Here is a 24,213-nt window from a genome sequence, read left to right as displayed (position 1 = left end):
ATTGTATGTAAACGAAAACAGGAAATAAATACAATATGTTTGCAGTATGATCAATAAAAAAAATGTTTAACATTTTTAACACAAAACATTTATTTTTTATGGCATCATAATACCATGCGATCTCACACCACAGACCCGAAGAGGTTAACTATAAAAAATGTGATGAGTAATACCTTGCATCTGTATTGACTTATGCAATAGGCTGTGTGAAATTGGATCCCATATCCAGTAACCACGATGTTAAACGATCGTTGACTGCTGCTAAAAAACAATAACCATTCAGTAATATTTAATTTGTGTATGTACACTGGCACATAATCGATTCAGAACTTTGGCAACACTGTAAAACGCTATCAAATTCTCTATATACGTTTTGTTATTGTTATTAGGCAATAGATTATTATCAAAAAATATCAATTTACAATTAAGTTGTCTGTAGTCGATGTCGATTGTCGACGACGCGACGGGCTGTTATATTAACGTTATATTTTATGCATGCAGTTGTTAAATTTTAAGGTAATTATTTGATCGATATTCAGTCATGTTGTTTGTTCACTGAGTTATGTTAATGTAGAAGTAAACAGTCTAGTTTTGGTAATTATTATGAACGAAAATGATGTTTTAATTTTAAAAGTAAGTGTGTTGTTTTATACCAACAAATGTAATATAATAAATTACTTCAGCCAACTTAAAAAAAAAAATTGATGATAACATTTAAATGTTTTCGTATTGAGTTTAATATTAAGAATAATATACTAAATACAAATACTCGTAATGTATTAATGCAAAAATAATTTATTCCAATTGAATATTTTTTAAAGCAACTTCTCAGTATAATCTCAAAAAATAAAATACTATAGCTAAAGTCCCCCTCCTCTAAAAATCCAATTAGTTTGCTTAATTTAACTGTTAAATATTTACCAACATAAAATAATGTAGATAACCCAAATTGTATGCATTATATTGTTATTCATAATTCAGATTATAAACTAGAATATAATAAGCTAGTGTTCATAAATCGTTTTTTCATTTACATTCTTACTAAATTTAATTAATTACTTTGAATGAGTGTTGAGTGACATGTTAATATAAAAGTGTACTCTAACCATACTTAGAGACTAAAAAAAACTATTTGAGTGATAAATAAATAGGTATCTATAACTAAAAAAATATGTTAACGATTTTACGTTATTGAAATATAATAATTTATTATTTTATAGAAAAAATAATTGATTTCTATACGTTTGACTTAGAAACTTGTTTAAATAAAATATGATGATTAAATCCGCTGGATTTTTTTTTTAACTATAGAATATAGCTTTAGGTCCCGTAAATTGTAGCATAAACCATAATAATATTTGTTTTGACTATTGCGTTTTATTTTATAATGTGATAATAATGTAAAACAAAGTCTTTGAGTGTTGTATACTTTTTTAGGTAACTTCTATGACGGTTTAAGTCTTATAAATAAGTACACTGAACTCATTCAGTGGTGATCTTTATCTTCACAGTATAAATAAATAAAATATGTCATGTTAATTATTTTTATCAATACATTGTGTATAACTTGATGATTAATAATTTTTTTTACGAAACTAGTAGTTATTCAATAAAATGTTGTACCAGTCTAAGACATTGTTTTTACAAAATAGCCATAATATATATATATATATTTTTTATTTATACATTTTTCTTATTTTTTATTGTTTTTTTAAGAAACCAAAGGTATATCTAGTCATGAAGTCCATCAATAATTTGGCGATCCTGGCGATTGTTTCGGAAACTCTACAATGTATGGTCTAATATTTTTATACTATAATATATGCCACAATTAGATGAACGCTTCTCTTCTGGTGTCGGGGAAACAATCTTTTTAAACTATTAAGTACAAATATAGTAATAGATACAGATGAATTAGAATAAATAACAATTTAACTGTAAGAAAGATACTGTAAGCATGAGTAACACATTTAACAGTTAATCACAGTGCACGTTTGCAACATTCGTCATGGGAGTGGTAAAAAAAAATAAAACTGTGGTTAGAAAAAGTCCCAGGCAACATCAGTGCAAATTCTGTTATAAGGTATTCCCTTTTCCCAATGTATTAAAAAAGCATTACAGAGTACACACTGGTGAAAGACCGTACGAATGCGATTTGTGCGGTAACAGATTCACCCACCAAAATACTCTACGCAATCACAAGTTGTGCATTCATAACTGCGGCCGAGATGAAGACTTTACGTGTGGTCATTGCGACAAAAAATTCCCTATGAAGGAACGTCTTATTGAACATGTGCGCATTCATACAGGATATTATCCTCACAGGTATATATTTCACTTATTAATTGCAAAGTTATATTTTGACAATATGAAACAACTTGTTTTACGGAATTTTATTAATTCCGTTTAATGAATAATTCAGAAAATAAATGTAAATGTTATTCATTAGTTTTAAAAAATATTATTTAAAACTTGATGGAGTATAATTAATAATTTATAACCAGAGTTGGCGATAACCTAGTTTAAAAAAAAAAGTCTTTAGCCATTAGGTTTTTTTGGGTATAAATACAACATAACTCATAGTTTTTAGTGAATACCAAATATTTGTTGGGCTTACACTAAAAATAAAACCAGTTGGGTTTTGTTTGCTGACTTTGCTTATAATGTATACCTTAAAATTGTACTTGCTACATAGATAATGTTTAATTATATTATACTAGTTCAGTTTTATCATATAAATTGTCATTGATTCATTTATCATTTCATTTTTTGAAAACATCTACCTAAAATACTATCGGTGTCTTCCATTCAATACTCGATTGATCATTAAATATTTGTTTACAATTTGTTTTAATTTTTTATTTCACATATTTTATCTTAAAGTTTCATACATTTTCTAGATGTGACAAATGTTTAAAAACATTCACACGAGCCAGTCAGTTATGGCAACATGCGCGATCACATAATAAACAGTATACATTAGAATGTGCCATATGCCATCAGTTGTTTGCCTGCCGTTCCGTGCTACGAGGTCACATGAAAAGACATATGGGTCAAAATGATTTTGTGTGTGAAGTTTGCGGAAAAGCTTTTTTACGTAGGGATGGTTTAACGAAACATTTATCGAGCTATCATAACAATATCAGAGCTTTTACGTGTAAAATTTGCCACAAGCAATTTAAAGGTCACATGATACAACACTTAAGAACACACAGACATGAAAAGCCGTACGAGTGCAAAAGCTGTGATGCTCGTTTTGTTCAGCGATCTCAACTGACAGTCCACGAAAGAAGGCACAGTGGGGAGAAACCGTATCCGTGTCCGGTTTGTAAAGTTTCTTTTGCGCATTCGACGGCAATGAAAATGCACGTACGACGACATACTGGGGAAAAACCCTTTAAGTGCCTGGTGTGTATGAATACGGCGTTTACGCAACTACCACATTTAAAAAAGCACATGTTGACCATACACAAAACAGACAAGCCATATTTATGTGTAAAATGTAATGCATACTTCAAAACCAAAACCCAAATATTAACTCATGAAGAGTCGTGTTCTCCGAAACAAGAATCAAAAGAAATAATTGCTCCAAGCATGGCTCTAGATCGTATGCGTATGTTGTTGGCTGTTTTGTTAATTCGCATATCGACTACCGAAAGGTTAAACGCACTAGGATTTGGTAAAAGATTAATAGATTTAGTGTTATGCGACTCCATTGAGAACTCGGGACGTAGTCCATATCGTGACGTTAAGCTTAGTGAAAACGATTTATTAAAAAAAAATATAGAAATACTATTGGATTGGACCATCCCAAAAGTTTATATGGATCGGTTCAAGAGCGAACGGCGCACGACTGAAGAAATTTTAGAGGAACTAACGTCATGATTTTTTTTTTCAATTTATATAGCATGCTATTACTTGTAACCTTTCCCTGTATCATATTTTTAAGAGACATTCTTATCACAAAAATGTTTATTATTGTTTTGACAAACATTAAATTTCTTGTGAAACACCAGACTTTGATGGTGTTGTATTCTTATTCTTTAAAACTATTATTTAATCTTTAATTTTACGATGATGATAATACACGTTTTTGTGGTAGAAGAATCAATATAGGCAATGTTCTACTATTATTTTTATACTGTAATCTGCTATTATTTATTAGCTCCTTGTTCTTCTGCAGCTATCTTGTAATCGCAAAACTTAAAATATTTATGAAAGCTCATAAACGGTGGTGGTTGAGTTTTATTTGATATATACCTCTGTATCTAATATTGTAAATAATCCGTTAAAGCCAGTTGTAGACAAAATTTTAGACATTTTTCATTGAAATATTTACAAGAGAAAATTAAGAAAATGTACTGATAAATTATTTGCTTTTCTTGAATATATTTCAATAGGTAAAGGACTATATCTATCTATAACTTTGATATTAAATTGGTGTTGGTTTTCACAAATGTTAATATTATTATATATTACTATATACTTGCTTTTCGCTGTAACCAAATCATATTTTATAGTTTAATAATGTAAAATATCTAGTTAAATTTTTTTAATTTATTGAGGTTAAATTAATTGTTTTTTTAGGTGTTGCGTTAACAAACTGGACGCCAAAGTAAAGTTGTAATTTTATATTAATTTGTTCTCTTTTTTTAAATATATTTTAATCCCATTATAAACCAAAGACTCAAAGCGGATTACCAAAGAATAAGATTCTAGTCACGCCAGAAGAATGGTAAGAACCGCTAAATAAAATATTTCTTTATAGTTAAAAAATAATATATTGACATTAAAAAATATGTAATAATATAAATTTAAAATAGTCATTATATTTTTTTAATTTACATAAAAAAGTGACTCAGCTATAATATTTTACCTAACTATTGTGCCATTTTATTATTTAAATTTCATTATCCTATCCACTTCGAATTAGCAATGCCCCGAAACTAGTTTTTTTTAAGATGTAATTAACTCTCGAGTATGACATTGTAGTTAACTCGACCTAAATTGTATTTTCTATAAGATTCTATAATTTTGTTATTTTATTTTAGTTAATAGTTAATAATAATTATCTTATAATTAATGTTGTGTTCAATCATTTAATCAAATTATTACATTATTAATAATTTTCTATACAAGAAATTGTGTAAAAATGATAGTGTGAAGTTAGTGAATTGGATTTTTATCTATATTATTGTGTTTTTATTGTTTAGTTTGTTTTTTTAATTGGGTTACCAATAAAAAGGCTAATTCAGAATAAATAAAACAATTTTTAGGGAAAATTATGTTATTGTGTGTCTTATTGTTTGAATATTATAAAATTATTTCATTTGAGATACTATACACTGTGTTTTTTATTTACTTCTATGCTTCTATTTGTATTGACTCCACATGTATACTGTTTAAAAATTAATTATTTATTTTATTTTATAAAATTCAGTGAATTTAACATACCGTTTCACTAAATTGAGTAAATATGAATTAAAATTTATTGAACACGGAATAATATGTTTTTGCCAGAAAGAACACAAGAGCCAAAACTAATAGGCTGTTCTGAGTGATCATTAAATTTGTATAATTTATTTTTTTTTCTAATGTACGATTCAAACGTTGTCGACGGACTGTTTTACACAAGTAATTTTTTATTTTACACAGCTTATAGAATCAACAGTGTAGTAATAATATACATGGTTATGTATTATGTATATTAAACTTTAGTCTGGAATATTTTAAAAGCTAAATTATCATATTAGTAACTTCTGTTATAAGTAAACATTGAAATTTTTATTTTCTAATAAGTTTGTAAAATTGTTTACAAACCTATTCATAATTCGTTCATAATATTTTTATTTATAAATACGAATTGTTTGGAAACGAGTACATAAAACAAATTATATTATACAGTAGTTACATATTTGAATTTTGTCTAATTATGATTGGCAGGGTCACACTAACATTAAAGGTAATCACTATATTTTACTTTGTGTTACAGAACATACTTCCTAGAATTGTTAATCAAAATACTAAAATTATTATGGGTTGTCAGGAATTTAAATTTTCTTTAACAATCATTTTAAGGCTACATCATTTTTTAAAAACGTTTTATTAGAAACTTAAATACTTAATAAGTAAATTAATTGTCAAATTCATTGCTAACATTCCATTTTTGTGATACAGCTTTTTTTTTAATTTGAATACTAGATTTTAATTTTTTCTTTTGATTGCCATTAGATACACTTTTTCGTTTAACTTTTTGTAAAGTTTCTGGTTTTTTCACACCAACCACTATGACTTCTGGTTTATCTTCAATTTCTTCTTCGGATTCACTCTTAACATCTTCTTTTTTGCTATAAAATAAAATATATTTTTTTTAAATTTATTATAGAAATAATTGTAAATCACCGCTTTGAGACTACTTGAGAATAGTTTAGAAACCAGTAAACAATATGTCTCCGAATTGTTTTTATAATATTGATACAAGAATATATTATATATATATATTGTTATAACATGGATATGTTTTTGGGCTGGATACACAACCGAAAATTTTGTGTCACGAAAGAGACGTGTGAGCTGAGTTGGGTGTGTTTAGTGCAACCGATGTATGGTTAAACCATGAATGTGAATCTAAAGTTTTTGGATTTTTTGACTGGTTATTCTCGAATTATTAACTAAAATTATCTCTTATAATAATACTGAATGTAGATTGCAAGTCATTGATTACATGATGTTTATTTAGGCAGGAGGCTACATAAAGAAGCTAACCAAAAACATATCCATAATTCAATGTTTTACTGTGTAGCGAAGAAAATGAATGTTTTTACGAATTTTAACTTGCCTTGGAGACTTGCTGGAGGTCATACAAGTGACTCTACAATCCAAAAAAATGGAACAATTTTTAACAGGTTCTTCATCGCTCTTCAGATCCCATAACGTAATATGACCATCACTAAGTGCAGTTATAAGCCATTCATCGACTTTACTCAAACATTTGACTCTTACATCTCCTATTTTCATGTTCCATACAAGTTCTTTATTAATTATATCATAACATTTAATAGATCCGTTTTCTGTACCAAAACAAACTAAATGTTCCTAAAATAACATTGATTAAATAATAAATCTAGTGAAATTGAATGGATTATACAAAACAATTACCGACAAAAACGTGATTCCATGAACTTTCTGATCACATTCAATTGTAAAAGCAATGCCTGCCGTTTCTACACTGTAAATAATCAGTTTCGTATTGAGAGGCAAAGCATAAAACTGTCCGATGGGAGACCATATGATTCTTTCAAAAAAATAATATGCGCCCAAACTAAAACAAAACAAATAGTACAAACATAAATACTTATTGCAGATAAATTATAATTGTATTGTGTTTGGTTTACTCACCTTGAATGATTGGTCGTATATGCCGGTCTACCTTTAACTAAATTCCAAGTTCTTAAAGTTTTGTCTTTACCAACAGATAAAGCTAATTTTCCACTTGGGTGTACAGCTAAGCAAGATACACCTATAATAATGGAATTCTTTAAATAAACTTTGTTTCGTTCATAAGGTCAATTGTAGCACAATTTTTTAAACTTAATTCTAACCTGATCCTTTGTGTGCTTTATCCCAAAGTTTTTTTATTTTCCAAGTCCCTGTTTCATATATTGCAATTGAACCATCATCGCTAGTGCTAATTAAATGAGATTCGTCAGGAGTAAAAGACAATGACGTTACCGTGCCAGTATGCTGCAAAATAGTATGTATGTGGCAGCGCTTGACCATATTATATACTTCAATAGTCTCGTCTGTACTACTGGATACCATATATTTTGATGAGCATGATACGGCTCGAATACTGGCTTGATGTACGTGATCATTAAACGATTGAACGAGTTCCAATTCTTTTGACTTCTTAATGGTAGAACAGATAAAAAAATGATAGATGTTAAAATATGTGTATAAATTTAAATTTAAAAAAAAGTAACTACCTCATTTTTAACGCGGCATTTTACTCCTATGACAAACGATTCGTAACAACCAAGTATAATTTCAAAAACATCCATTATATTGCGCGTGAAATTATAAGTAACTCAATTAAATAGAATGTATTTAAAATTAAAGCACGTTTATTTTCTTTAGTAAATTTAAATTTAGTTGAAGCATGTTCACAACAACATTCGAATTCAGTATTGACTATCAGGAATCATGTGCTTACTTAATTTATTAATACTGATTACTGATAAGACAACAAGTGATAACAATAACAAATTTATTACACATTTGGATTAATACACGATGTAGAGAAGATAAGGTGACGCCACTCCAACCAAATCAGTGGGTCAAGAAATTACGGCATTTTGGTAGTACAATTTTGTCACGTAGATAGCGCAACCATTCGCCTGGAGGCCGACTTTTACATGGAGCTAATAGGATTTTTAACATATTATTATACGTTACTGTCATTTTTATTGCTAAATAAAAATATATTACATGTAATTTTATTTTATTACAGGACTATAGATTATATATTATTTAAAAAACCACAATATTATTTATTCTAATTCCTATTCCACAAAAGACGTTTATAGTCGAACGATGACTATCCTTTTATAACAATATATATAATATATAATAACACATATTATGTACAAGAAAAAAATTGTCCTCAACCCCTCCCCCCTCCTATATCGAATTTTAAGCACCAGAGAAGTTTTTTCAAATTGAGTTTATAGTTGTTGAAGGTCTAAAGAATTCATTATAAAGAATAACGAACATTTCTTTAGAAAAATGTAGTTTCCTATAAAACCATAACTGAAACTAGAAATGTTTGTAAGATAAAGCTTATTCTATGGTAACTAAAGGGACTTATAAAGTAGGGTATATTAAAACAGGGATCGCATAGATAATATCGGCTTCCGGGCGAATGGTGGCGCCGCCTGTACAGCGAAGCTGAACTACCAAAATGCTTGAAGCATACAACCCCAGATTTTTACTGATAAGAAGTTTAGTGGTGTCACCTTGTCTTCTCTACATCGTGATACGAATAAATAAATAATGGTATTGTTATGATTTCTATTATCACATTCAGATAAGCCTTTGATAGTTTACATTAAGATCCGAAATCTGTTAATTAATCATGTATTTCAATTTTTGTTAGTATCCATTATATTCTTCAAATATAGTATTTTTTTAAAAAAATGTTTTCAAATATATATTGTTGACGTTGCTAAAGGAAAAATTTCGTTCTTAGAAATGTCTAATCTTCACACGAAAACTGCACTAACGGAGTTTACTCCGTTAAGCCCCGAAGAAGAACATTCATCAGTCAGTTCTTTTTTTGCAAAAGTCTTTAGTTTTAAATCAAGTACAACAGAGAATGAAGAGATTAAAAACGAAAACCCAGTCAATCATCCCGTCATCGATAATAATGTAAATACATTTTCTTAATTATGTCTAATACTTATTTTTTTAATATTATGCTCAAAATTGTATACAATTCATAATTTTTTTTTGTTACCCAGGAACAAATTGAAAAAGATAATACTACACAAGCCTTAATGACCATAGATGCTAGAAATTTACCTAACTTACTCAAAAGAGTTGGCAGTTTATTACCAGTTTATTCTGGCGTAAGTTATTGTTTAATTTTAATTACTAAACAATATTTAACTATGCCGTTTGAAATCCATTTACCAATGTGTTTTACTGGTGTATAGGATTATAATCCTTCATATAAAAATACAGATTTGAAACAATATTGGATGCCCGATTCGGTAAGTAAAGAATGTTACGACTGTTGTGAGAAATTTACAACCTTTCGTCGTCGTCACCATTGTCGTGTTTGTGGTCAGATATTTTGCTCTAAATGTTGTTACCAAGAAATACCAGGCAAAATAATGGGATACTCGGGTGAGAAAATAATTTCAGTAGTTTTTAATATAAATATTTAAATTTAAAAAAAAAACATTTTCTTTTAGGCGATCTTAGGGTTTGTTCATATTGTAGCAAAGTGGTATTATCGTATTTACAGTCTGCACCTGATGGTGTGGTACTTTCCCCAGATTTAGTAGCATTAAGAAATGAATTGCAGTCAAAATTTGGCTTCAGTGATGTTATAAAAAATACGAGTACTAGTTTAAAATACGTCGAAAATACTACAGAACCGTCTAAATCTCCTAGTAGAAAAATATCTGTTGGATATCAAGAAGAAAACTTTGCTCTATCAAGGTATCTATTAGACGTATTTAAAAATTACAATAATTTGCATAGTAGAGAGGCATTTAATTAAAAATTTTTTACTTTCATTAGATCGAATACATTAAATAATTTGTCTCCTATTGCGTCTGCAGAAGATCCCTACGCTGCTTGTAATTTGATCAGTTTATTTGAAGAAATGACTAAAATCAATTGTGGATTAAATCTTAAAACTCATCGATATCGTCTAAGAAATTATCATTCATGTTTTCTCGGACATAATCTTATCGATTGGTTGTTGAGTCATGGAAAGGTGACGAGCCGGTAAAATTCATGAACTTCAGTGTATATTATAAATAGATTATTTGTTCAACTGTAATTTGGTGTTTAGAATGCACGGTACAGCAATTGGTCAAGTGCTTTTAGATGCCGGATATATAGAAGACGTCATGGAAAATCAAGGAGACTTTCTTGATGGACATTCTTTGTACAGGTTTTGTTCTGTACTACCAAATTATTCCAATACAAACTTAAAAAACACTAGTGTCACACCAAAGATTTATGGTAATTTATTGTCGTACTTAATTACCGTTATTGTTATTCTTTTTATATTTTAATAATACTTGTACATTTTGTTTTCTAGAAAAACAAAATTCAAATGTTTCTAACGGAAGCTTTAAACTCGACTTAGATCTACATAATAATACTGTTCAAATATCGAAACCAAGTTCTCAAAAAATGAAACAAAGTTTAGGTACAATTGTAAATATTTTTTTATTATTGTCTAATTTGTTTATTTGAAATGTATTTTAAATAGCTGCCGAGTCACGTCCAGTAGATATATTGATCCAAAAGCTTTTAGCTGACATAACAAAAACATATAATGTTACAAATTTTGGAGCCATGAAAAATTGGAGTGCTCCTAAACATTTAAGTGATGAAAATAATGAAACGAAAGTATTCAACGATTTAATGTTAGTACCACTATGTTTAACAAAATTTATGTTGTATAAACTATTTTTAAAAGTCAATGTGTCTAAATGCTATATTAAACTTTTTTATTTATAGGGATATTTTCGAAAATCATAAAACAAAATTTGTTATACAATCATTAAAAAAAAATGGACTCTCTGAAAATTGGGTCGATACTTTGATACCTTTGGCTAATTTGGTTGTCAACGAAGTGTCTCCAGATCTATCTGCTAATTCTGAAAATATGAATATTTGCGAGTAAGAAATTTAAATTGCACTATTAGTACAGTGACACCGATCTAAGACAGACCCTGAACAAACCAAGAGCTGTATTGAACGTAATTTTAAATGTTATAACGTAATAACAAGTGTTACAGTAATTGAGATTGGCTTTTTTTAGATTTAAGATACAGATATATTTTCAATTTTTTTTTATTTCAGTTTTTTTTACTTCAGAACTTTAGTGGGATATTCTTTTAATATGTTATTACCGAAATACTGTGATAAACCAATAATTTTATTCATGTATATTACTTTTTACCATCTTTAATTTCACATCAATGCGTTTATTTGAATGTGATTTAATCACTTTCAGTGAACGATTTCTTCATTTAGCAAATTTATGAGAAATTTTATCCAAAAGGTACTTTATTGGTCCAAAAATTCAAAAAGTTCACTCCTTCCTCTTTAAAATTAAGAAAAAATCTTAAACAATGCTTTTTATAATACTATTTTATTTATAACATAATTTAAACATAAAACTTCAATTAGGTATGTACAGGTCAAAAAATTAGAAGGAGGTGAAAGTAGCGATAGTTGCATTGTTAGCGGTATTGTGTGTTCCAAAAATATTTCAAATAAGGCTATGGCGTCAAGGATTTCTGGTCCTAAAATTTTATTACTTCAATGTTCAATTATTTATCAGAGAGTCGAAGGAAAATTATTATCCTTAGAACCAGTTATAATGCAAGTAAGTATTATGCAATACCTATGCTCAACCAATATCGTTCTTTAATTTTCACCTTAAATATAACTTTGTATGTAATGAATGTTTAGGAACATGATTACTTTAAAAATATTGTATGCCGGATTGTGTCGATGAAACCAGATTTAGTTCTAGTACAAAAAAGTGTTTCGCGAATCGCACAAGAACTTTTTAATCAAATGGGAGTAACGCTTGTATTAAATGTCAAAACATCCATTTTAGAGCGTATTGCCAGATGTACCGGTGCTGAAATACTAACTTCAGTCGACGCACACATGGGGAAACCGGTGTTAGGCACTTGTCAACAATTTTATGTGGAACATTTTGGTGTAAAATCACTTATGTTTTTTGAAGGCTGTCCCGTACCAGAACTTGGTTGTTCAGTTTTACTCCGAGGAAGTTCTGTTAAACAGTTAAAAAAATTAAAAATTATCCTCAAACAACTAATACTGATGATTTACAATTGGAAATTTGAAAAATCGTATATCATGGACCAGTTTGCCACTCCACAAATAAGTAATGAACAATTAAATAGTTCAAATAGTGAACAACCGACATCAAAATTATTAAATGAGAGTTTGAGTATTGACAGCTCAGATATAAGTACTCATTTAGACGTATCGGATGTAAATAGTTCAGAAATATTATCCGACACTAACAAAAACGAAATCAATTTGTTTCAACAGATGTTAGATAATTCACTTCTTACATTATCACCACTTGTTAACGTAAGTGATCAAAGTAACTGAAATATTGAATTTATATTATTATATTTTACCTCCCAAACAAAACAAAAATTCCTGTTTAATATTATATAATAATGCTGTTTTGGCATGAATTTGCTGTTACAAAAATGTTTAAAATAATATAAATATTTCAATAACATTTTTGAAACATTAAATTTTGTGTCTAAACATCATCATAATTATAATATAATTTAAAAATATTGAAAACATGCTTGGCATTTTGAAAATATTTACACATTTTCACTGTATGGGATTTTTATAAGATATTTATTTATTTATTCAGTTAATTTAAACAACGAAAATAATGATTCATAATGTTGGTATTTTTTATAAATTTAGTTTTAAATTCTAGTTTACAGTACCGTACTTGGAATCAGACGTTGGAAAACTGTGTAAATTAAGAAAATATTTTTCAAAACAAATATATGTGTCAAAAATGCTGAATAATATGAAATCAACAGACTATATTAAACAACAAGAAAAAATTGAATCTGAAATTAATGTAAATTAATCCCATTTATGATATATTTTTTCATTAGGTTAATTTATTACTAATTTTTTTTTTTTCTAATATTTTCTAACAGCTAAAACCTAAACACAATTTTATAACATCTAAACTCACCGAAGACATTAGCAGTAACAAAGTACAAACCATGTTAGCTTTGTTTCGTGCTCAAGGTGGCCGTGTACAAATTACCTCGTCAAAAAAGTCATTGATAAAACCTAAAAAATCCGTTACGAAAAAAGATAAACTAATTGATGTTTTTGATTCCGTCAACCACCAAAGATTGCCTATGATGTTCTATAGCTTTTGTCAGGAGTCAAACAATGCTCCATCGTTTTGCGTAGAGCCTAGGTGTGTTATAGGATACAATATTTGAAGAATAATGCCTACATTAAAACTATAACCTAATGTATTTATTTTTGTACACTTAGGTTTGTATTTATGGAGTTTTACGGAATTAACGACATATGTTTAGGCAAATTTTTAGAAAGATATTGTTTTCGTGACACTTATGAATGTCCTTCCGAATCGTGTGACAGTCCGATGGTTTTGCATGAACGTCGCTTTATACATGACAAAGGCTGTGTTCGATTAATTCTATCTAAGATTAAAGGACGTTTGATTGAACCTCCATATAACGAAAATTTAATTTACACCTGGTCATATTGTAAAAAATGTATGCTGGTAAGTGTAAAATTGAAAAATCTATGTACTTAAATTCCAATCAAACTCAATGTTTAGTTGTATGATTCAGAATTTTACCTGGGAAAAAAATTGCAATTGTTTATCGTATTTGTAATAATTTTAATTTGGGTTAGGTTCGACATGAACAAAATCAAGGATTGCCACATCGCTGTTTATTAAGTATTTATTATTTCTAGATATCTCCCGTGGTACCAATTTCCAATGATACTTGGTCCATGTCGTTTGCCAAATACTTGGAGTTAAAGTTTCACTTTCAGCCTTCTTTGTGTCGAGCACTACAACATTGCACTCATTGTCTTAACCGTGATTTTATACAATTTTTTGTTTACAATAAAACAATAGCATCTTTTGAGTAAGTCTTTTACAACAGTTTAACTCAGATTTTATTTGTTTTATATTTTTTTCTAAATTTGTTGTTTAGATATTCGGACATTAAACTGTGGGAAATTAAGTTACCGAGTCTGAAATTGAAAATAGTATCCATGAAAGTAAGTAGCTATCGGCCAGATGTATTGGAAGAAGTTAAGCAATGGGCGTTGATGGGACATGAAGTGTTCAATGCGGTTATGACAAAAATTTGTTCTTTGTCTTCAGAAAACAGCGGTAAATAAGTGTTTATTTATGGGAAAAAAACAATTTAATTTACATAATACATATAACAAACCCGGGTATTTTTTATTTAAATAACAAATAAGTTTACCTGTTTAGCTTTCATGATGATGGTATGAATTATTATTTCCATTCTTTTTTTAATAAACAATTTTTAATTGAAATTAAAAATATATTTAAATTAGTTTTTTATTTTTTAAATACGCTAAAATAAAAAATTATTAAAAAAAACTTATTTTTCATTTAATAATTTTTTGTTTATTGTTTAAATAAAAATGAAATGTTATTTATTACTTATGTTATCATTTAAATAATGCCCAAGATTTTTTACATAATAGTTTTTAAATTTATTTTTAAAAAAACCCACAGCCAATTTTTTGCCGTTAAAACAACAGTTACAAAAGGACCAAGGGACATTTAAGCAACGAGTTGATGACATTCAACTGAAAATAACATCTCCATCATTAATCGACAAAGATTCAAACTATGGTAATTTTTATAGTTATTATTTTTCAATTATAAGATACAATATGATTTATGTGAATAACATTTTTTTTTTTAATTTTACTAGCCACAATATTAAGTACAATGTGGCGGTTGGACGATTCGATAGTACTATTGAAAAAAGCCGTGTGCGAAGCAATTTTAAATTGGAATTCTAGGTTGTTGAAAATAGATGCAGCTATTAAAAAAGAAGATAAATCGCAGAGAAAGAGTGAAACAAAGTCATCAAACATGTCTGATATTTTAGAAGAGGTAATGAACTTTGAGAATGCCACTTCTCAGTTATGTGTTGACGTCGAAGAATATGGAGTTGCATGTCATACCAGTCAACAGTCATTAGCGTCAGAGTCGGAAATAGCTGCCGACCATGATTTCGACAATATTCAAGATGGGGATACCATTCGTGGCGACAAATGCTTTTTGTCTGTACCACAAGCACAAAGTGATATTACTACCGATAGTGACAGTGACGCTGTCGATGATTGTCAGTAAAGTATAAATTAGTGTATTGACTTAAGAAATTAAACTAAAATTAACATATTCACAGATGATAATAATCTACACAACGAACCCAAGTCACAGTCGTCCATGTCACAATCTGATAAGAAAAGCGTGAAAACCATTCTTTCTCAGTTTTTACCGTCGTCTGCTCCGCCTACCATTATACCAGTATGTTGAAACAAGTATTATTTTAATTGCTCATAGAAAATGTTGTAAGATCTTTTAATTTTACAGAATCCAGTAGAATGTACAGAACATCATGTTTTAAATATCAACTGTCGCATACCAATTTCTGTTTATGAAAAAGAACCTAGTTCGATTATTGCTTTTACTCTGAGCACAACGTTGTATCAAGAAAGTTTATCTAATTCTGAATCAATGTAATTTTATTAATATGTTAAGATAAGTAGTTATTATATTTTTTTTTTTTTTTTAAGATCAAATTTTGAACAAATCGAGCAAGACAATATTGATCAGAAAGAAATTGATGATAAATCAAAAAACAAACACCATATAGAGGTCAGTACTATGAACATTTATAAATAAAATAAGTGTTTTAAAATATAACTTTATTTTCTTATAGTTAAGTTTTTCTGATTCTACGACAAATTTTTTTGTCAAAGTGTATTTTGCTAAAGAATTTGCAAAATTAAGAAGTACATTTTTTGTATCCGGAGAAGAAATGTACATTCGTTCACTAGCAAGGTGTATTTCTTGGTCGGCAAGAGGTGGCAAATCAGGTTCCAACTTTTGTAAAACAAAAGGTAGAGACACGATTCACATATATTTTTTATTACTATTTTAACAATGACAATCACTTTGCTAATAACTATGATTGTAATTCATAGACGACAGATTTGTGTTGAAAGAAATGTCTCGCTTGGAAATTCAACCTTTTTTGGAATTTGCACCGCAGTATTTTAATCACATACATTCTTGTCAATCCAAAGCACGGCCAACATTGTTATGCAAAATTGTCGGGGTGTACAAAGTTAGATATCGTAACTCTATCAAAGGGTCGTCGTTCAACTCAAATTTATTGGTCATGGAAAATCTGTTCTATAACAAAAATATTTCTCATATTTTTGACCTTAAAGGATCGGTTAGAAACAGATTAGTTGACCCAAACTCACAAGACGGAGAAATTGTCTTGTTAGACGAGAATCTTATAAAAAGTAATTATAACAAAATTGAGTTTGTCAACATTAAAGCCGGGTACATATCTATGCGGTTTTCCCTAGCTGGCTTGCCTCGGTGTTATTTTCTGCGATCGGGTAGTTGAGCGGCCTGATCAAAGGAAAGCCGTATTGGTATGAAGATCCGACTATAAAAAAATAAAGTTTACACAATACCTGTTTTTAAATAATAATATCTATTTTTATATTTCTTAGTGTCATGTGAATCGCCAATATACGTTTTTCCACATTCAAAAATAATTTTGAATCAAGCGATCAACGATGACGCAGAGTTTCTCACTAAACAACTCGTAATGGACTATTCACTACTAGTCGGACTCGATGAGGATTCCGGAGAATTGGTTTTGGGTATAATAGGTAAATTGTTAAAGAAACATTTCTCACTATATAATTGAATTAGGGTGTTTAAAAAAATCTTTTCTTTAAAAATATGTTTGCAGCACTCCTCCCCCCACCCGTTTTTTTGATGATATAAAAAAATTTTCTGTGAAAATTTGGATTCGATTACTCAATCACTTCACATGCTCTATTGGGGTTGAAGTTTAGCCAAAAAGGGTAGTTTTTTAGAAAAAAAATGGAGAGGGGTGCTGCAAACAAAATATTAAAATAAGGATTTTTAAACCATCCCAATATATTATATCTGATGTTAAATATTATCTTATAGATTACATTCGTACGTTTACGTGGGACAAAAGGTTAGAAACTATGGTTAAGAAATCGGGACTTCTTGGTGGTCAGGGCAAGTTACCAACTATAATATCTCCGGAAGAGTACAAAAATCGTTTCGTAGCTGCAATGAATTTGTACTTCTTGTCTGTACCAAACCGATGGACAGGCATGGCTAAAGGTTTTGAGTATCATTTTTAAGCATTCGTTCTATTATCCTATTTACTGTGATATTATTGAATGATTATTGTTATTTTTTTTATGTTATTTTTTATTAACAAGTTGAAAATTTCTTATTATTATTGAATATGTATATATATTTATCTATTATCATTAATACGATAGTAACTGGAACAATTTTTTAAATAAATAACTACTATTGTTATATAGAAAAACTATAATTATTACTATAACTACAAATAAGAAATTATAAAATATTTATATTTATTCCTGTTTTTACAGATTGGTATTTTTCTTAAAGCTTGATTTTATTTATCTATCAATTAATTTATTACTTATTTCTAATCTGTAGCTTGTCCGACCCTATTACAGTAAATTCCTTTGATGTGATAATGTTTATAACATGTCTACATTTTCGATTGTAACCCTCAAAAAGACATCTAACAAATTAACAAACTTATATTACTAGAATTATATGGTTTGAACTCGGAATTTCAAACATCTTATAACTTATAAGTACTGTGTAATTGGGCTTAACAAATCAAAAATGTTCACAACTATTATAGTTTTTATAGTATTCAAAAAATAAGTTTGTTTGTGTGTACACATTAAAATACAAGTCTTGTAGATTAGAATTGTTTAAAAATACATTTGAAGTGTCCTTGAAACTTTTTAAAAAATACTTATGTAGCGTACAGACATTTTCCTATAGTATGAAATTTTCATTTTTATAACAATAAACAGATTATATAAAAAAATATAAAATTAATAATTTATTAGTAAATAGAATTCAGTTATTTACAAAACATTTGTAATATACTTTAATAGTAAAAATAAAATGGCGCAGGTACAGTGAAAAAGTAATATCAAAATACAAAATAGGCTGTTCACAAACATACAAAAAAAAAATCAAAAATAAAGCTAAAATTATGAAAATTATGTTTAAACTGTTAAATTAATTAATGGCCAAATGTATTACAATGAAAAATATTGGACTATTTTGCTATTACTGAGGTTGTCTCTTACGTTTTCTGACGACTTTCTTGTACGCTTTTTCCCATTTTGTACTCTCTTTGTCATCTGTACCAGGTGGATGAAGACGCATCTGCAAAAAAATACTCGCTAAACCTCATATTCATGTAAATCAATTAACAAGATGATTTGTTAACTGTAAAGAACAATAAGCTTGTGAAAATATTATAGTAAAGTGTATGAAGGGTATAAGAATATTCCTTTGAACAGCCGTCGCTAAACTTAAGCTCAAATCACAATTGTTAATAAGATAATATTTAAAGTTAAGTTGGTTGCTTTAAAAACATAACCGTAGTAGTTATAATTAACCTTCTGTTAACTATAACTGATAATTTGTTACAATAACGAATTGTTAACAGATAAGATATTATATGATTACATTAGTGGTATCTCTATTTGATTAAAATTCTCTATTTATTAATACAATTTTTTTATTTTTGCATGAGTTTGAAGTGGAAAAAACGCGAATAAGTAGAATTTATCTGTAGTAAAAAAAAAAAAAGAATCAATTTATCATTAATACCTAATAGAATCAATATATTTCTGCAGACACTACAATTTAAAATTATTTTATTTTTAATTAGGCCAAGTCTAAGCGTTACTTTAGAGTTTTTAAGCAAAGCGAGGAAGCTATTTGTTATAATATGTTTTGCTTTACGGTGTTTTTCTGTTATTAATTCGAATCCTCAAAAAACTTTTCAGTACAAGATGTGCATTAAATGTTATTGAAAACCATAATATTATAGATGATAGTGAAGATTTTGTGACCATGCATAATATGACTGTTTAAATTGTTGTCAACGCCAAGGCTAAAGAAATTATTTTTGACACGAAATGTTTAAGACGTTAATGTATCCGCAAGGATTATATTAAAAAAAAAAATCCATTAGGATTATCCAACCTCTTTACATTATTTTGTTAGCACTCTTATATTATTCTAGTCGTTATTTCCGAATAAACTATCCAATTGTTTCTTCGTCAATCTTTTCTGAAAGTTATAAATTATTATTACATTAATATGTTATGTATATAGTTAATACGATTTTGAGTAACGTATTTTTTTGTCTTAATCATATACAAAGGCATCTAAATTAAAGTTAATGCTTTTTATTTTATATGTATATATTATTATATATATTATGATTAAGTATTCAGTGTTGATTCAATTTTGAACTTCGTCTCGGTATTCGGCTTTACCATTATTCTGTATTTTTCTTTGCACGCATATTCCGTCTCGTCTACATCTTGGAAACAGTCCGACTTGTAATCTTCAGGCAAAGGTTTACCGTCAAATTCACATAATTTTTTCAACGGTCTCGAATTCACGTACAGTTTATCAAATCCTAAAACGTGTAAAAAAAAATCGTGGTTAAAAAAACAATTATTATTAACATAGTCGTAGCGTTATGCCTAGTGACGTGTTCACAATACAGCTTATGCTTTAAATAGGCATAATTATAATTGAGAAATTACCGGTGGGTTTGTTCAACGGACAATAAAATACATTAGGCGTTTTTTTATCGTACACAATTGATTTCCTCATCATGTCGCCCGCCAAAACTCCACTCTAAGACACACAAAAAAAAAAATATTATTTATAAAACCCGTTCTGAGCAGACTTGAAGCGTTTCGAATTTATTTTAGATTTAAGTAATATTAAGGACATTCTAATTTATAGGTATACCGTAAATGAAATACAATACTGTTATAACAAAACATTACCTATTTATTCAGAGGTAAATAAATATATATATATTTTTTATATTAATTAAATAAATGACTCATATCGGAAAACTACAAGATCTGCTCATTTTTCATATGCTACAATTGTTGCCTTATTATTTTTCTGTCGTAAGAAAAGACTTTCTCTGCTCCTGTATTCTATGTCTAAAAATGTTTGTATTGAAGTGCCTTTTAAAATATTGAAATTATAAAAACACCTTAAAAGCTAAATCTTAAAAAAATTATGTTAGGATGACCTAAATATTAGCAGTAAAGAAGAAAAAATGAATTAACAACACGACTTCGTAATAATTAAGTGTTGTAATAAGTAATGAAATCACACCCGTATTTCCACTCAAGTCTCAACCATACAGGTACAACTACCATCAGGAAAAAACCTTAACCAGTAAGTATCTAGTTTCACTCAGTATGGACACTGGTTTTAAAATGATATAAAAACACTACTTGTAAATTATAAATGATTGCACACATGATTTTGAACAATTTTTTTTCAATTTGGAAACTATTTAGTGATGTATTGATAGACGTATATACCTACAAATGCGTAATTTGGTTGTATTTGGCAAACATAGTTTTTAAAAATTGTTTATTTTTCTTACCATATAAATATAACGGTAAAGAGACTTTATACTTTCAGTATATTATTAAGTATTCCCACTTTTTTTTAGCGAAATGGCGATCCTGCATCTAATACAATACTAATTATTCATTGGTAGCCTATTTCGATATAATAATTAGCTAATTATTATGTATTTTATGTACATACCAACACCGAGAGCAGTATGAGCAGAATCCGCATACTTGGAGATAAATCTATAAAAAAACAATTAACAAATAATTAAATAGCTAAAACATGTACTACAATGTATTTAGCGAAAAAAAACATAATTGTCCAACAAATTAATGTTACATGAGTTAACTCATGTTAGTAGAGTATATAATTATACAATATATACTCAATGTGAATTTATACATGTAGATAGATATAATATATTCGATGTGTAAGAATAGCTTTATTATTTAACTTGGATTACAAAAATAAAAAACAAGTCCGATATCGGATACCACATAGGTACTTTAGAATTCCTGTTTTCAGTCTTATATCCGTAGCTATTATATTATACATTCGTACTTTTTTAAAAATGCTCACGTTCTATAATCTCTTGTACATAATATACAGAAAGCACACAAGGGAAATTGATGGGATAAGCTCTATAATAACTTGTTTTTTTTATTATTCAAACGTTAACTTTTAGTTTCGAAAGAGTATTACAATATTTTATTCATACCACATATTTTTGTTCGAGCTGCCTCTCACAAGTTTTATTTCAATACAAATTTCCGTCTACATGCAAATGGAGAGTTATACAAATTAAAATCAACTTACCATTTGAATTAGTCTCCTTACAAATAATACATTTGTTTTATGCGTATAAGAACTAAAAGGTATGTTATATTATTTTTCTAAAGTCAGTTTAAAAAATATATTTATTTAAATTGTGAACCTAAATATTCGCCGACTAATGCTAAATGTAATATTTAAATTTAAAATCACTGCGCCCAGAGTACCTAATAGTTAGTTATTATATGCATTGCATTTGAAACAGATGTATGTGTGTAGGAGGTATATTTTTTAACAATTTACACATTACGCAATTTTTGCAAATAATTTTAAGAAACAAAAACTAACGTCCTTGTATAGTATCCGTTGCATTATGCACATAATATCGCATTTGTATTGACTAATGTTGTAATTATTTTTTCTCTATAACTGTTTTATAACAAGTCGTTACTCCTTCGCCTCTCTGTCTTGCGGAAAGTACGTATGAACAATAAACTTCAAATAAATATTGTTCTGTACCATACTGGCGGTCATGGGAGAATTAATATTAAAATTATAATTTCAGTAAGTATACGTTGGGTGTATATAATATGTAACCAAATGAACGTAACAGCTCATAAGCTATATAAGGTCATCGCGGTGCTCAACGTACCTACCTATATAATATTTTGTATATATGTCAATATTATGTTCTCGGTGGTGTTGTACTTATTATTAAAATTACAATACTCTAGTAAGTCGGTTTTACTTACCCATGGCTTATGTTATCCTAGTGTACCTATACTTATATAATGATATACACACGGAGTAGTTTTTAATCGGTATCGAGCATCACACGGGTGTCGCACAACTCGATGGTGAAAGGACACTAAACGGCTAAGCCAAGACGAGAACGTAGTACCTAAAAAGTAGACGCTTCCACATAATGACATCACATAGAGGTATTTGTGAATTGTGGGCGTTAACCCCTACGCTAGCCGAGTGAAAAACCAGTTCTTCTTACGCGCAATACTGTGTGGACAGGAAGAATAGAGGGGATATTCTAACTGATTCTTGGGTTCACTGATTGTGCTCAAAACAAAATAGGTAGCTCAACAGTGTGCGCCGCCAACACAACGGACTGGTCCGCTCAATGTTTACTCGACGGTACCATAGGTCTGATCAAAAAGGTTATAGCTACTGTATTGTGTCTAGTTAGGTACTAATTTGTTTGCAGCGCGATTTTCTCGACTCTATAGACTCAATTGAAAATGTAATTTTATTTGCCTCTGGTACGGAATTGAAAATATATAATGCGGGGTTTTAACCTTTCCGTTTACCCACCGGGACATAAGGCAAGTTTCCACGCTTCCCAGAGACTATCAGTTGATTTCAAACAACGTTGACAACATGACCTAATGATTCATTTAGAAATAATAAACAATGATTTTAATTGACGGTACTTAAGCTCTTAGGCAGCAGCAGTTTTCGAAATAAGAGATTATACTTAAAGGGTTAAATTATTTTTTTTTTTTTATGTTTTCACATAGTAAGTCTATGAACTACCAATCCTTAATTCAAAACTATGTATAGTGTTGATAAAGTCACTACTCTCCTCTCGAAAATTGAGTAATACCGATTACGTCCTTAAAATATACACAGTTTTCAAATTTCAACTTTAAAAAACGAAGAGTAAACTATTCTTGGTAGTCAGTGTAGATACTAGATAAATTTTTTCAAATCTCAAATATCTGATAATCTTAAGTGATAGTTATACATTTCTGGTAATGTTGTGTAAAACATAATACGACACCGATTTTCAGTCTAAAACTAATAAAATAAATAAATCACTTTTCCCCAAAGTCTTGAAAATTATATAAGTCAGTTTTTTTGGAGAATAGGCAATTTTTTAATGTAGTGCCTGAAAATTGGCCTAACGGTAGGCTTAACGACTAACATTAGAGTATCCTGTACTGAACAATTGTAAAGTTATTATTGTGTGGATACTAATCAGTGGCATCCATACTTAGTAGCACCGATAATTTTGACAAACATTTAAAAACATTACCTAAATTATAAAATATTATTCAATTTTGACTAGTTGTGCAAATATACTCGATTATCGCAGACAGACATCGTATACGTAGATATGAATATACTTAGGACAAGAAAAATATGAATGTTAGATACAATAACAACAGAATTACAAATGTATTGTAATTTTCTTTTTTAAAACTCACAATACAACAGTTAATTTAAACGAAATAAACGAATAGCTAACGAATATTTTGAGACATTTTCATCGGTGCGATTTAAGCCCGCTCAAAAACAAAAATATACAAATTTGATTTTAAAAT

At 28.7% G+C, this 24,213-nt stretch overlaps 4 protein-coding genes across 11 annotated transcripts; 2 read left to right on the top strand and 2 right to left on the bottom strand.

The window, feature by feature from the left end:
- Positions 1-331: 331 nt before the first annotated feature.
- LOC126840905 (zinc finger protein OZF-like) lies at positions 332-5,291 on the top strand. 4 transcript variants are annotated; one of them, XR_007686110.1, is made up of 4 exons: positions 332-633; positions 1,717-1,792; positions 4,588-4,615; positions 4,686-5,291. XR_007686110.1 is itself a non-coding variant. In XM_050576911.1 (3 exons), exons 2-3 carry the CDS (start codon positions 2,009-2,011, stop codon positions 3,883-3,885), a joined length of 1,302 nt encoding a protein of 433 aa, XP_050432868.1. In that variant the 5' UTR covers positions 390-516; positions 1,717-2,008; the 3' UTR covers positions 3,886-4,563. The 4 variants fall into 4 exon arrangements, 2 of the variants coding, with proteins under 2 accessions (XP_050432868.1, XP_050432867.1); XR_007686109.1 differs by having other exon boundaries at positions 349-633; positions 4,588-5,291; XM_050576911.1 differs by lacking the exons at positions 4,588-4,615; positions 4,686-5,291 and adding an exon at positions 2,901-4,563 and having other exon boundaries at positions 390-516; positions 1,717-2,325.
- A 793-nt stretch (positions 5,292-6,084) lies between these two features.
- Positions 6,085-8,213, bottom strand: LOC126840906 (p21-activated protein kinase-interacting protein 1-like). 2 transcript variants are annotated; one of them, XM_050576912.1, is made up of 6 exons: positions 7,986-8,213; positions 7,602-7,908; positions 7,399-7,519; positions 7,159-7,321; positions 6,839-7,095; positions 6,085-6,347 (listed from the first exon to the last, which is right to left on the bottom strand). In XM_050576912.1, exons 1-6 carry the CDS (start codon positions 8,058-8,060, stop codon positions 6,134-6,136), a joined length of 1,137 nt encoding a protein of 378 aa, XP_050432869.1. In that variant the 5' UTR covers positions 8,061-8,213; the 3' UTR covers positions 6,085-6,133. The 2 variants fall into 2 exon arrangements, with proteins under 2 accessions (XP_050432869.1, XP_050432870.1); XM_050576913.1 differs by having other exon boundaries at positions 7,602-7,905.
- Positions 8,214-9,105: 892 nt separating this feature from the next.
- On the top strand, positions 9,106-17,984 carry LOC126840902 (putative 1-phosphatidylinositol 3-phosphate 5-kinase). Of its 2 annotated transcripts, XM_050576902.1 has the most exons (25): positions 9,106-9,426; positions 9,519-9,626; positions 9,714-9,906; positions 9,975-10,224; positions 10,306-10,515; positions 10,583-10,755; positions 10,835-10,945; positions 11,009-11,165; positions 11,260-11,421; positions 11,935-12,133; positions 12,220-12,876; positions 13,247-13,396; positions 13,479-13,750; positions 13,831-14,083; positions 14,281-14,456; positions 14,526-14,707; positions 15,083-15,202; positions 15,285-15,701; positions 15,765-15,886; positions 15,953-16,098; positions 16,156-16,237; positions 16,302-16,482; positions 16,567-16,893; positions 17,110-17,271; positions 17,579-17,984. In XM_050576902.1, exons 1-25 carry the CDS (start codon positions 9,250-9,252, stop codon positions 17,779-17,781), a joined length of 5,190 nt encoding a protein of 1,729 aa, XP_050432859.1. In that variant the 5' UTR covers positions 9,106-9,249; the 3' UTR covers positions 17,782-17,984. The 2 variants fall into 2 exon arrangements, with proteins under 2 accessions (XP_050432859.1, XP_050432860.1); XM_050576903.1 differs by lacking the exons at positions 9,106-9,426; positions 9,519-9,626; positions 9,714-9,906; positions 9,975-10,224 and having other exon boundaries at positions 10,390-10,504.
- A 534-nt stretch (positions 17,985-18,518) lies between these two features.
- Positions 18,519-22,772, bottom strand: LOC126840908 (uncharacterized). Of its 3 annotated transcripts, none has more exons than XM_050576918.1 (6): positions 22,630-22,772; positions 21,302-21,348; positions 20,266-20,359; positions 19,990-20,135; positions 19,694-19,780; positions 18,519-18,865 (listed from the first exon to the last, which is right to left on the bottom strand). In XM_050576918.1, exons 1-5 carry the CDS (start codon positions 22,631-22,633, stop codon positions 19,730-19,732), a joined length of 342 nt encoding a protein of 113 aa, XP_050432875.1. In that variant the 5' UTR covers positions 22,634-22,772; the 3' UTR covers positions 18,519-18,865; positions 19,694-19,729. The 3 variants fall into 3 exon arrangements, with proteins under 3 accessions (XP_050432875.1, XP_050432876.1, XP_050432874.1); XM_050576919.1 differs by having other exon boundaries at positions 19,702-19,780; XM_050576917.1 differs by lacking the exon at positions 19,694-19,780.
- Positions 22,773-24,213: the final 1,441 nt, after the last annotated feature.

Source organism: Adelges cooleyi, unplaced genomic scaffold (genome assembly GCF_023614345.1).
Source record: "Adelges cooleyi isolate 19-005CV unplaced genomic scaffold, UGA_ACOO_1.1 ACOO_flye_CR_arks_rails_tigmint_CR_PRNA_376, whole genome shotgun sequence".
Taxonomy (NCBI): Eukaryota; Metazoa; Arthropoda; class Insecta; order Hemiptera; family Adelgidae; genus Adelges; species Adelges cooleyi.
This window is presented reverse-complemented; position numbering and strand designations above follow the sequence as displayed.

Coding starts and splice junctions, on each gene's coding strand:
- LOC126840902 (XM_050576902.1), top strand. CDS start 9,250: ATGTCTAATCTTCACACGAAAACTGCACTAACGGAGTTTACTCCGTTA. Junction 11,422..11,934: donor GAAAATATGAATATTTGCGA/GTAAGAAATTTA, acceptor AACTTCAATTAG/GTATGTACAGGTCAAAAAAT. Junction 14,457..14,525: donor AAAACAATAGCATCTTTTGA/GTAAGTCTTTTA, acceptor TTTGTTGTTTAG/ATATTCGGACATTAAACTGT.
- LOC126840905 (XM_050576911.1), top strand. CDS start 2,009: ATGGGAGTGGTAAAAAAAAATAAAACTGTGGTTAGAAAAAGTCCCAGG. Junction 2,326..2,900: donor ACAGGATATTATCCTCACAG/GTATATATTTCA, acceptor TACATTTTCTAG/ATGTGACAAATGTTTAAAAA.
- LOC126840906 (XM_050576912.1), bottom strand. CDS start 8,060: ATGGATGTTTTTGAAATTATACTTGGTTGTTACGAATCGTTTGTCATA. Junction 7,909..7,985: donor AATGCCGCGTTAAAAATGAG/GTAGTTACTTTT, acceptor TCTACCATTAAG/AAGTCAAAAGAATTGGAACT. Junction 7,520..7,601: donor TAAAGCACACAAAGGATCAG/GTTAGAATTAAG, acceptor CCATTATTATAG/GTGTATCTTGCTTAGCTGTA.
- LOC126840908 (XM_050576917.1), bottom strand. Junction 20,360..21,301: donor TCATACTGCTCTCGGTGTTG/GTATGTACATAA, acceptor TGTGTGTCTTAG/AGTGGAGTTTTGGCGGGCGA. Junction 20,136..20,265: donor TCCGTTGAACAAACCCACCG/GTAATTTCTCAA, acceptor TACACGTTTTAG/GATTTGATAAACTGTACGTG.